The following is a 13,394-nucleotide window of genomic DNA, read 5'->3' as shown; positions in this document are numbered from 1 at the left end:
TGTGTTACTCAAAAAACAATGGAAATGTTAGCTCAGGATGGTGCAGTTTTTGTTTCTGTTTTTTTGTTGTTGTTATTGTTTTAGTTTTGTTTTTTGGTGGGTTTTTTGTGTTTGGACTCCAGATCCAGTTCTTATAGTCAGAATCATAGGACAAAATAGGTAGAAATAAGTGAGTTGTCCTATGTTAAAGGAAAGTAGCATGAATTCTCAACCTGTTTGTTTCTACCGTAGTGTATTTACGGTATAGATATGTGGGTTGGATTTCCTTACTGACCTGGTGCTATCACCAGTGGCCCTGGATACGGGGCCTAGACAATACTTCCCTTCTGACATCAACTGTAACATCTTAGAGGGGGAGATAGCAGCCTTGGCTTCAATTCGTAAAGTAATAGCACAGACTTTTTCTCTCTGGAGAGTTAAACAGTCATTCTAGTTTGCCTCAGTATTTTTCATTTCCATTTTTAAAACTGTATTGATAAGGATTTGCGTTGATGGAAAATAGAAAATGCTTCTCTTATTCTTGATACCCCAGACCTGTCTTTGATTGAAAGAATTCATGTGTCCAAGGTATGCATTTTGTACGGAATTATCTAATTCTTTACGAGAAAGATAAGCCCACTGGCCTGAATTACAATTTATTTCATTCCGCTGAGCACCGATATGGAGTTCGCCCCAACGTACAGGGGTGGGGCATCTCCTGGAGGTTTGAACTGAGCCTTCTAGAAATTAAGTGCATTTTTTAATTGCAGTAAGTACATGGGATTTGGATCTCCAGATCAGGCCAGATGAAGCCACCAAAGGGGGTCTTTTACAATAATAGGAATAGCAGAAGACACCTGGCCTTGAACCAGTGTTATAACATTTTGTATAACAGTGAGCTTCCATTTTGGGATTTCCTCTAATGGTAAACATTTTCTCTATGTGCAGTGGATGGAAGAGTCTCCAACCCAACTTTATTTATCTACTTTACAGTGTAAAACTCCACTCCCTCTCTGTTCTACCTTTTGGATCTCCCATGACTGGGGACTGGATAGAAGCTGTGGGATGCTGAGAGAGAAATGTGAGGGCTGGAGAAATTTCTCACAGAGCTGTAAGCCCATTTTTAACAAAGCCCTGTGTACGTCCTTTTTTATTTCTTCAGCAGTCTCGGGAATAGCCTCTTTTTATCTCACCCTGTCTGTTGCTGCTCATGAAAGATTCTCCATCTGAAACCACGGAGGAGTTAAATACCAGCTTGGTTTTTCTCTTATCATTTTGTCCCTAAAGCATGCTCCCAGCTATTGTGGAGTTTTCTCAAAAGGCAGAAATGCTCCAGCCTGCATTGGCCCGCCCATTGTTACCCGTCTTAGCCTCAGAAGTTCAAAGAACAAACTCGAAAAGGAAACCCAGGCTCTGCTGGGCATTTTACCCTTAGATCTGGCAAAGGTCAAGTAAAGGAAGACCAAAATATCCAAGTGGATATATACAGCCTCAGTTTCAGCACCTCTCAGTCTATTAGTGTCCTTGTCAGGAGCTGCTTCAGAAGAGCAGAAGGTCACAAGCATCATTGGAGTGGGTTCAAGAGAGGAACTGAGACAGCAAGTAAGGGCGATTCCAAGAGGTTTTGCTGTACAGACAGTCAACAAGTTTGACTTTTGAGGTAGTAGAGCAGGATGTGGAGCCAAAGAATTTTTTTTTTCTTGAAAGGTTAGGGTCATCACAACATACTTGTACAGTACACTGAAGAGAACAGGCACATGAAGAAGGAAACCTTTATGAAGTGGTAGGGAGGACACAGCAGCCAGAGGCATGACCTTGAAGAGACAAGCAGGAGTAGGATGTGGTGCTACCTAGAGAGGCTGTTGTCAGGTGGCAGAGCAGATCCTAACAGAAGGGAAGGCATATGTGTGTGTTCAGTGCGGAGACAGTAAGTGGGGGGGGCAGGTAGAGCTTGTGAGGGATGGTTCTCTTCTGACTGCTTCTATGAATGAGTTAAATAAGAGTGAAGGAGATCATGCTGGATGTTTGAAAAGGGAGAAGATGTGCAGTAGTTGTCTAGGAGAAGGGAGGCGTGCATGGAGTGGGTGATTGTCATGGGATTATGGTTGTACTTGAAGTTTATAGTCATGAATTTAAGTGAGGAAAGGAGTACTGTGTGTGATGGTAGTTTGCTGGTACATAGGTGTACTATCTGCTCTTCAAAGTTATTGAGAGAATTAAATGTGTTAGAAAGCATTTTGAAAATCGCTTCTTGGCCTTTTGGTTCAGGTCAAGCGTAGAGAAACCATTTTGAAGTATTAAGTATAGAACATCGTTATTATGAAACTTAGCTTTGAAATACTTAGCGCTTTTCCTAGGCATAAAGCTTTTCAAGTTTTTTTAAGATAGCTTTAATATCTCCAGAGACAGCATTTCACTTCTGCTGCTGATTTACTTGGTAACTAAGTCTAAGAGAGGACTTAACCTCCTTCTGCTTTTATCTCTCAATCTACAAAATGAGTCTGGTAATATATATATATATATATACACACTATTAATAAAATGGTGTTTCAACCCCGACTGTCATGGTCACCAGAAAATCAGGGAGGTCAGAACATCTGAAAAAGTTTCGAGTTTTGGTAGACACCTCCCTTGGGGAGCTTGCGAAGGAGGAAGGAAAGACAAGTGTCTTAAATTAGGTGTCACCCACAGTATTCCCTTTAATTCTCATCAGTGCTCTGAGGCTGATTAATAGAAACCTGAAATCCAAAAGAGATTAAGTAACCTGTGAAAGCCACATGGTAGAACTTAGATTTCAGCTCAAATTGACTTTAAAATCCCATTTTCTTCTCACTTTGCCTCATGTGGAATTGGACATGATGCATGCTAACCATGAACAGTATATGTATGTATGTACAGAACAGTATATGTATGTATGTATCCTATATAATAAAAGGCTAATATACAAATAGACTGAACGGTGGAACAACCGGTCACTATGATGCGTACTGACCACCAGGGGGCAGATGCTAAATGCAGGAGCTGTCCCCTGGTGATCAATGTGCTCCCACAGCGGGAGCACCACTCAGCCAGAAGCCAGGCTTATGGCTGGGGAGCACAGCGGCAGTGATAGGAGCCTCTCCCACCTTCACATCAGGGCTAAGGACCCCTCAGGGGATGTCTGTCTGCCAGCTTAGATCCCAGAGGGTGCAGGCCGGACTGAGCCCCCCCCCCCCGCCCAGTGCATGAATGTAGTGCACTGGACCTCTAGTACGTATATAATAGACCTATATTTTAGCCCAGTCTCTTCTCTGCTGCCAGATATTCTATTGGAGTTGCCCAGTAGCAGAATAAACTAGTTTGTTGTAGATATCATCATGATAAAGTCATTGATAAGAAATCAAATGACAAGAAAAGACAGGAACATCAGGGTGAGGGAGTAGTAAGCTGACTAAATATTTGCACTTAGCGACAAATGCAGTTTTCAAACACACTTTAGGATAGAAGGGTGGATACTAGAAAATAAATGTGTGTGGTCCTGGGAACTGCAGGAATGCCATGTACACTGTGCCCTTTACTGCAAAGGCAATATGTATATTAGAAACTGTAGAGCACAAACTGCTCTAAGAGAAAATCACTGCTCTAGTAGATTTTGATTTTTGAGTAACAATTACCCACCTGATAGAGAAGGTGATAGGAAAAGTATATTTATTTTCTTCCAACAGCTAAAAGGTGACCATACTTCTAAAATTTGTTGAGAATGTCCAAGAAAGTGTGTAAAATACTCATCCATCACTGGAAAGCCCCTGGTCAGGAAATGACAGTGCAGTAAATATCTTCAGCGGCCACCTTTTAATGCACAAGCTGTTCTCGGTTGGAACTTTCAGCACTCACATAAAACACACTGTCATGAGTGACTGCTTGTGCTCCAAAGTCATTACTATTGGGATAATGGAATATCTCTCAGCGAATAACCAAAAACTTTAAATGTCACGTCACTTCAAGCCATTTCAAGCCCCATTCAAAGTTACATGGATATTGAGGGTGTCTGTTTTTTCATAGTTTGAGGTCCGTGAGAGAGATCATTCCTATGGCTATGCCATGTGAGAGTTGGTTAATTAAAAGGAAATCTGGCATTCTTTGGGAAAGTCAATCAGCCAGAGCCATTTAGGCATTAGCTACTGCAACTCCCTCCTTAGAGCCTTGATAAGTGAGCATCACTGTCACTTACTGCCAACAAAGGAAAATATGTGTGTATGTGTACCTGTCAGTATGTATATGTGTGTATATATTTGACAATTAAATTATAACCTAATTCTGTTTCGCTAGCAAGTTTTAATAATTTGCCTGTCAAGTTCAATGTTCCTTTTAGGGGAAATCATTGACTTTTGAAATTTCAATAGAAACTTTTCTCTTTCATTTTGTTTGAGAAGAAAATTAGATATTATTCAAACGAATGCTTATCTTGGGTCATAGGGTGTGGAAATCATTTCTTTGCCCGGTGTATGTTTATTGAACCCCTACTTTGCTCCAGGGCCATGTCAGCCACCAAAGTCGCAGCATGTTTAAAACAATGTTCCTTATGTCTTGGGGCTCATATTCTAGTGAAGAGATAGACATTGGACAAGTAAACAAGTAAAAGGTGTGTCCAGTGGTTATGAGTTCTATTCAGGGAAAGATGAGGGCATAAGGAGATACTGTGTGTCATTTTGATGGATGGTCAGAGAAGACCTCCCTTCAGTTGGCATTTGAGCAGAGACCTGGATGAAATACAGACCCCAGCTTTGATGATAACTGAGTGATAGGCCCTGCAGGCATAAAAGAAGGAAATAATATAAGTGCTAATGAAACTATTGTCTGTTTTTATTTCAGTTTATAACCTCTGCATGTTTATTTTAAATCTGTTGAATATTTTTAGTTTAATATATCTAAGAGAACCTGTTTATTGAGAATAATTATTTTAAAATTTGATGATCTGCACAGTCCTTGCTCATCACAGTGATAAATTTGATGTTCCTTCCTTCCTGTAGAAAATCAGAAAGTGCAGTTGACAGAAGGGTCGCGTCTACACTACAATATCAATTGCAACTCAACAAGGACTCCAGTCGCCAAGGAGCTTAATTACAACCTCGACACTCACACGTCCACAGGGAGGGTCCAGGCAGCTGAGAAGGACACCTGCCGTGTAGAAAGCAGCAGAAAAAGGGAAAAGGAACTTCTTGGCTCAGTTTCTAAAAATGAATCCCTTTCTGAAGTTGAAGCCCTGCTGGCAAGATTACGAGCTTTATAAATTAAACCGGCAAAAAATATAATAAAATGAGTAAGCCAAATAGAAAGCCATGCTCTGAGCTATAACACTTGAAAAAATTGCTTTCTGTGTAAGTTACTTTATATAATTTTAAATTATGATCTCTATTAGAAAAATAAAACTAAATATATCACTGCAATGCTTTTCCTATGTATTATACTTGAGGGTGCGATCCATTCAAGATTTTAACAGGGCTTTAACATTTTCTGTCACCTGGCATTAACATTTTCTGTATTTGGTGGTTAGGTTATACACTGTTTTAGAGACAGTAAGTGGCCACATGTTCAGCAATGTATCCTTAAGAAAATAACCATCTTTCTAAGTCAACTGTAATTTCTATTTTATTATTTTCAACATTAACGAACCTCAAATCTTCAACCTCAAGTCATGCTACATATCTATGTGTTGTTTATATAGATCCAGATTCTCCCAAATTGGGGTCTGCATGCTATTAGCATAGTATCAAAAATATAAAACTGAATAGAACAGAGCTATGAGAAATGATTGATAAGCTTCTTACCATCATTGAATTCATATTATTTATATCTCCAGGAAACTAAGACCATTGAGCACATTTCCAAAAATGATATAATAGGAATGTATGCACTCTGTAGAATGCACAAGATTTTGTATGAAGCTGGACATATAGGGTATTGCAATGCTGCTGAAACTCTTAGCACACCCCACCTTGTGTCCCCCCACCTCACTCCTCTCCCCTATAATTATGACTCTGGGATAGAATTTCCATTTTTAAACTTCCCAAGTAACAAATGTCTTTATTTCTGTAAACAAACTTGGAATTGCAGTTTGTTTGATCTGACAATCAATAACTTTAACAAAGATCTAAAAAAAATGTTTCATTGAAAGTTTTCTTATGCAAACGTTACACATGTACTTCATTTGGGGCATCAAATTACCGTTGTTAATTCCACATCAAAGACAATAAACTTGTACTTTTACTTGCACTAAATGAGAGAAATCGCTCTTTTCCTTTCTGTAGTTAGCATATTCTGTGGCTGAGCTGGAAATAGACTGTGCTATGCAGTCTCTCTAAGCATCTATTTTGCTTTATGACCTGCAATAAGTAAGTGACTGCTCTTTTACCTACAGTTAAAAAGCAGTTATATGGAACTAGTCTGTGAGGTCCACTGCTTTTTATTTCCTTAAGTTGCTACCTCCTTTCAGCTCCAACTTAATAAAGTTAATTAATTAGAATTATGAACCAGGCCCTGTTTATAGACATTGGGGAACAGAGTTATCCGTAGCCAGTGTGGCAATAAATTGTTCTTGTGTGTATTGCTAAAATGTAAAATTTGCCCTTCAATGCAATTCCAATTTTCCTGAACACAAATCTTAAAAATCAAAAAGTGAAGGATATTTACACATTTAAGCAGACAAGAACTCTAACAGGAAGGAGAGAAGTTAGATGAAAGAATTCTAATTTTCAGTTCGTAACATGATTCTGAAAAGACTTGGGCTTTTCAGAAACACAACTGAAATTCAACCAGGTAGTTTGAATACACCAGGTGGCAGATAAACACTCTGAAAACTTGGAGCTAAGAATCAGTCAACAGAGAGAAGCAGCCGGGTGAATAAAGGGAAGTAAAAATGACACAAATGGGGACAGAGAGGGCATCACCAGATCCAGGAGTCAGCTTCCGTGGCATCTGTCTGCAGGAGCCTGAGGCTAGCATAGCGGCTGCTCTGGCCCACATCCCCTCTCCCTGACTCACTGACAGGAGCCTGTTCTGAGCAGGCCTGATAGGAAAACTATAGCTGTGAAGACGAAAACACAAGAGTTGAATAGGTAAGTCCTTACTAAGAAGCCAATCGCTTTCTGTTATTTCCTTGATAGCTGTCTGTTCAACAAGGGGCTAGATCCATGGTTGGCAAACTGCAGCTCATGATCCACATGTGGCTCTTTGGCCCCTTGAGTATGGCTCTTCCACAAAATACCACAGCCTGGGTGAGTCTATTTTAAGAAAGTGGTGTTAGAAGAAGTTTAAGTTTAAAAAAATTTAGCTCTGGCCAAAACCGGTTTGGCTCAGTGGACAGAGCATCAGTCTGCAGACTGAAAGGTCCCAGGTTCAATTCGGTCAAGGGCATGTACATTGGTTGCGGGCACATCCCTGGTGGGAGGTGTGCAGGAGGCAGCTGGTCGATGTTCCTCATCGACGTTTCTAGCTCTCTGTCCCTCTCCCTTTCTCTCTGTGGAAAATCAATAAAATAAAAAACAAAAGAAATTTCAATCGTTGTATTGTTGGTATTTGGCTCTGTTGATTAATGAGTTTGCCAACCACTGGACTAGAAGAATAGAATTAGCGTGTGTTTATTTTAGTTTTAGTTTTTGTTAATTGATGATTAACAAGGACATTTTCCATTGATTTTTAGAGAGAGTGAAAGAAAGTGGGGGAGGCCGGGGCCAGGGAGTGAGCCTGCAACTGAGGTACATGCTCCTGACTGGAATCAAACCGGGCACCCTTCAGTCCGTGGGTCAATATTCCATCCACTGAGCCAAACCCACTAGGGCTAGAATTAGGGTTTTTAAATTCACAATATTCCTTTCGCCATCTGGAAATGAAAACTATACTGATGACCTTTACTGGAGGATGGGTAGTGAGGTATAATCTTGTGTCTCTGAGCAAACAGTTTGTTCATTTGAATGAGCAGATAAAAGGGCCACTCGAAGCCACCTGACAGAGCTCAGTGCCCTTGATAAGGATGTTCTGTCTGGGCTGGTGACAAACCCCAAATAGAGTCCCCTCTCCCACAGGCCAGTGTAGAGAATGTAGCAAAAACACAGAAACAAGTAAGTGATCATTGAGTTGTCCAGAAGCAAAGACCTGCAGCTAACCAGTTTTCACAATCAGTGTAATTTTTAAAGGAAACAGAGACTCCTGCTTAAGTTGCCCCAGTAGGTAAACGCTGAACTCGCCTATTCTCACAACTGCATCAAAATTACAGAACAATCATTGAGGACCACCAGAACACTAGCCAAACAGAATTCCTGTTACTAAGAATATTAAGAAGTCATACGGAGACTGATAGGATGGATGGAGTCAAGAATTAGGCTGGTCCCACACCCTCAGGATGACGATTAAGAATCAGGTAGAGATTCCACCTAAAGAACAAGGGGTCCCTGCCTCAAACTGGGCTTCCCAGACTGGGCACCAGCTCTGGGAAGAAGAATCTATAACATCTGGCTATAAAAACCAGCTGGGATTGTGTCCAAGCAAGACAATGTGCTATGAGAGCCCTAGGCACTTGCAGGGCTGAAAGGGCCCAAGCACAGACTCACTCACAAGCACATGCACTCAGCTCCAGCACAGGGGCTGCATCTTGAAAAGCACCAGGAACTAACTTGTCTAGCTTCAGGGTGAGGGCTGGAGGTCAGAGGTTAGGTCAGCTCACCAGACTGCTGGCAGACACCACAGTTCCTCTGGTGCTCCCCTATGCAGCTGGCAGGCACAGGTAAGCACCAAAGCTGAACACACTGTTAACTGTCTGCCCACTGTGATGATCCTAAGACCCCACCCTACCCAACTCGCCCACCTAGCCCAGACTTCTTCCAGTGAAGTATCCACACATGTGGCCTGCCTCAGGTGGTGCTGCAGACTTTACTAAATATCTCAAAAGATCCACAAATCCCAGACAAGCAGTGGCCAGCCTTAGCATGCTTTGTACCACCTCCTAAAACAATGGTTCTCAATCTTCCTAATGCCATGACCCTTTAATACAGTTCCTCATGTTGTAGTGACCCCCAACCATAAAATTATTTTTGTTGCTATTTCATAACTGTAATTTTGCTACTGTTATGAATCATAATGTAAATATCTGTATTGAGAACTGCTGCTGTAGAGCCTAAGACCATCAGAAAACACAGATATTTACATTACAGTTCATTAACAGTAACAAAATTACAGTTATGAAGTAGCAATAAAAATAAATTTATGGTTGGGGGTCCCCACAACATGAGGAACTGTATTAAAGGGTCGAGGCATTAGGAATGTTGAGAACCACTGCTCTGGAGCATCTGGCTCAGGTGACCATGAAGACTATACCACTGGGCCCCACAGAACAACTTCTACATAAGGCCACTCTGCCAAGACTGAAAGGCATGAATAATCCACCTAATATATAGAAGCAAACATGGAGTAATCCAAAATGAGAAGATAAACATGTCCCACATGAAAAAATAGAAACAAAAAATATAAAAAAAGAACTAACCAAAGTGGAGACAAGTATTCTACCAGATACATAGTTCAAAGCATTGGTTATAAGGATGTACAATGAAATTAGGAGGGGAAAAAATAGAGAATTTCAATAGAGATAGAAAACATAAAAAAGAACCTGTCAGAAATGGAAAACTATAATAACAAATTAAGAATATATTACACAGAATCGATAACAGATTACATGAAGCAGAGAATCGAATTGGCAATCTGGAAGGCAATATAATGGTAAACACCCAATCAGAACAGCAAAAGCACTAAAAAGGAAAATGAGAATTCAAGGGACCTCTGGGACAACATCAAGCATAAGAACATTTATATTATGGTAGTACAAGAAGGAAAAGAAGAAAACAAAGGGTTGAAAACCTATTTGAAAAAGCAATGGCTGAAAACTTTCCCCACCTGATGAAAAGAAAAAAATAGACTTATAAGTCTAGAAAGTGCAGAGAGTTCCAAACAATGTAAAGCCAAAGAGGTCTGTACCAATACACACCAATTAAGGTTATTAATTGCCAAAGGTTAAAGACAAAGAGAGATTCTTAAAAGTAGCAAGAGAAAAGCAGTTAATTACTTACAAGGGAGCTGCCATAACTGTCAGCTCATTTATCAACAGAAACTTTGCAGTCCAAAAGGAATTGGCAAGACATATTCAGGTGATAAAAAGCAAGGCCCTATGACCAAGATTGCACTCCCCAGCAAGGCTGTCCTGTAGAATTGAAGGAGAAATAGTTTCCCAGGCAAGAAATACCTAAAGAATTCATCATCATAAATCCAGTATTATAAGACTTGTTAAATGGACTTCATTAAGAAGAAGAAAATTGCCAAAACCAGTTTGGCTCAGTGGATAGTGTCAGTCTGCAGACTGAAAGGTCCCAGGTTTGATTCTGGTCAAGGGCATGTACATTGGTGCATGCACATCCCCAATGGGGGGTGTGCAGGAGGCAGCTGGTTGATGTTTCTAGCTCTCTATCCCTCTCTCTTCCTCTCTGCAAAAAATTAATAAAATATATTAAAAAAAGAAGAAGAAGAAAACTTTTAAATATGAATAATAAAATGGCCATAACTACATACCTACCAATTACCTTAAATGTAAATAAGTAAGTGCTCCACCCAAAAGACTAGGGTAGCTAAAGAGAACCATTTTGGATCAAGATACACAGATTGAGCTGAAACCGGTTTGGCTTAGTGGATAGAGCGTCGGCTTGGGGACTGAAGGTCCCGGGTTCGATTCCGGTCAAGGGCATGTACCTTGGTTGCGGGCACATCCCCAGTAGGGGATGTACAAGAGGCAGCTGATAATGATTCTCATCGATGTTTCTAACTCTCTCTCTCTTCCTCTCTGTATAAAATCAATAATATATTTAAAAAAAAAAAAAAAGATACACAGATTGAAAGTAAAAGATGAAAAAAGATGTGTCAAGCAAACAGAAATGACAAAAAATAAATAAAATAAAAAAATGCTGGGGTAGCAATCCTATCAGGTAAAATGTACTTTACAATAAAAGCTATAACAAGAGACAAAGACATTTTATAATGATAAAAGGATCAATCCAAAAAGAAATGACAATGTTTGTAAAAATTTACCCACCCAGTGAAGGAGCACTTAAATATATAAATCAATTATTGATAGACATAAAGGGAGAAATCAACATAAAAGTCATAGTAGGGGACATCAATGGATAGATCATCTAGGCAAAAATTCAAAAGGGGATATAGCAGCCTTAAAAAAGACATTAGCTCTGGTGGGTTTAATTGATATTTTTAGAACATTTTACCGCAGAATATACATTCTTTTCAAGCACACATGGAACACTTTCCAGAATAGATCACATGTTAGCCCACAAAACAAGTCTTAATAGCTTTAAAAATACTGATATCAAGCATCTTCTCTGATCACAATGGTATGAAGCTAGAAATCCATTACAAGAAAACAAAAACACATGAACACATGAAGGCTAATAACATGCTACTAAACAGTGAATGGGATAACAATGAGATCAAGGATGAAATCAAAAGACACCTGAGAAAAATTAAATTACAACAACCCAAAACGTATTGGACTTAGCAAAACCAGTCCTAAGGGGGGAGTTTATAGTAATACAAACCTTCCTTGAGAAACAAGAAAAATCTCAACCTGTCTAAACTTCACCTAAAGGAATGAAAGAAGAACAACGAACAAAGCCCAAATTGAGTAGAAGGAAGAAACTAATAAAGATCAGAATGGAAATAAATGAAATAGTCTTTAATAAAAAAAAAATAGAAAAGATTAATAAAATCAAGAGCTGCTTCTTTGAAAAGATAAAAAAATTGATAAACCTTTAGCCAGATTCATCAAGGAAAAAAAGAGAGATGACTCAAATAGGTAAAATCAGAAATGAAAGAGAAGTCACAACCAGCACCATAGAAATACAAAGGATTGTAAAAAAAAAAAAAAAAAAAAAAAACTATAAACAATTGCCAACAAATTGGACAACCTAGAAGAAATGGACAAATTCCTGAAAACATCCAATCTTCCCAGGCTGAATCAGGAAGGAACAGAAAATATAAACAGTCCATGAAGTATTAATAAAATCAAATCAGATTTTTTTTGTAATAAAAAACTCCCAGCAAATAAAAGTACTGGACCAGATGGTTTCACAGGTAAATTTTACCAAATTTCAAAGAATACCAATCCTTCTTAAAGTATTCCAAAAAATTGAAGAGGGACAACCAAATGACTGATCAGCAGGCTGGGTGGGGCAACCAGGCCAGCCAGAGGGTAGGGGTAGGGGGACCATGAGGGGCTGGCAAGCGGGGGATAGTTGGGGGTGACCAGACCAACAGGAGGGGCAGTTGAGGGCAAGCAGGCTTGCAGGGGGGCGGTGCGATTGGGGGTGACTAGGCCAGTGGGGAGATAGTTGGGGGCAACCAGGCCAGCAGTGGGAGCAGTAAGGGGTGACCAGGCCAGTGGGGGGGAGGGGGTAGTTAGGAGTGACAAGGCCAGCAAGGGAGGCAATTAGGGGCAATCAGACTGGCATTCAGAAACAATGAGGGGCGATCAGGCCTGCAGAGAGGGCAGGTAGGAGTGACCAGGCAGGCAGGCAGGTGAGCAATTAGGAGCCAGCAGTTCAGGATTGCAAGAGGGATGTCTGGCAATTGGACATCCCCCAAGGGATCCTGGATTGGAGAGGGTACAGGCTGGGCTGTGGTGACGCTTCCTCCCTGGTGCATGAATTTTGTGCATTGGGCCTCTAGTAAATAAATAAAACTTTAAAGAAAAAAGTAACAATCATGGATGTCCACTTTCCACTTTTATTTAATTTGGTATTAGAAGTCCTAGGCACAGCATTCAGACAAAAATAAATAAAAGGCATCCAAATTGGAAAGAAAGAAGTAAAATTTATTATTTGCAGATGACATCATACTATTATATACAGAGAGAACCCTAAAGATCCCACCAAAAATTTTTGTAGTTAATGAGTTCAGTAAAGTAGCAGGATACAAAATTAATATTCAGAAATTAGTTCCATTTTTATATACCAATAACAAACTATCAGAAAAAATTATAAAAACAATCCCATTTACAATTGCATTAAAAAAAAGAATAAAATACCTAGAAATACATTTTACCAAGTAGATAAAAGGCCTGTACTGGAAAACTAAAACTATAAGAAGAAAGAAGCTACAAATATGAAAGCATTTAATGTGCTCATAGATAGAAAGATTTAACCTCATTGAAATATTCATACTACTCAAAACGATCTATAGAGTAAATGCAATCCCTATCAAAATACAAATGTTGTATTTCTCAGAACTAAAATAAATAATCTTAAAATTCATATGGTACCACAAAAGATCCCAAAGTGCCAAAGCAATCTTGAGAAAAAAGAACAAATTGGAGGTATTATGCTACCTGA

General features: G+C 39.6%; 1 protein-coding gene across 3 annotated transcripts in view; it reads left to right on the top strand.

Annotated features, from left to right (window-relative positions):
- The window catches only part of DIAPH3 (diaphanous related formin 3), a 473,874-nt gene extending 467,657 nt beyond the window's left edge, over positions 1 to 6,217 (top strand). For all 3 annotated transcript variants that reach the window (XM_045588685.1, XM_045588684.1, XM_045588687.1), the window contains one exon: positions 4,989 to 6,217. In XM_045588685.1, the coding sequence (XP_045444641.1) occupies positions 4,989 to 5,248 (260 nt within the window). In that variant the 3' untranslated portion in view covers positions 5,249 to 6,217. The remainder of the gene's footprint in view (positions 1 to 4,988) is intronic.
- Positions 6,218 to 13,394: the final 7,177 nt, after the last annotated feature.

The sequence above is a fragment of the Pipistrellus kuhlii genome, unplaced genomic scaffold, assembly GCF_014108245.1.
Source record: "Pipistrellus kuhlii isolate mPipKuh1 unplaced genomic scaffold, mPipKuh1.p scaffold_m20_p_3, whole genome shotgun sequence".
Taxonomy (NCBI): Eukaryota; Metazoa; Chordata; class Mammalia; order Chiroptera; family Vespertilionidae; genus Pipistrellus; species Pipistrellus kuhlii.
This window is presented reverse-complemented; position numbering and strand designations above follow the sequence as displayed.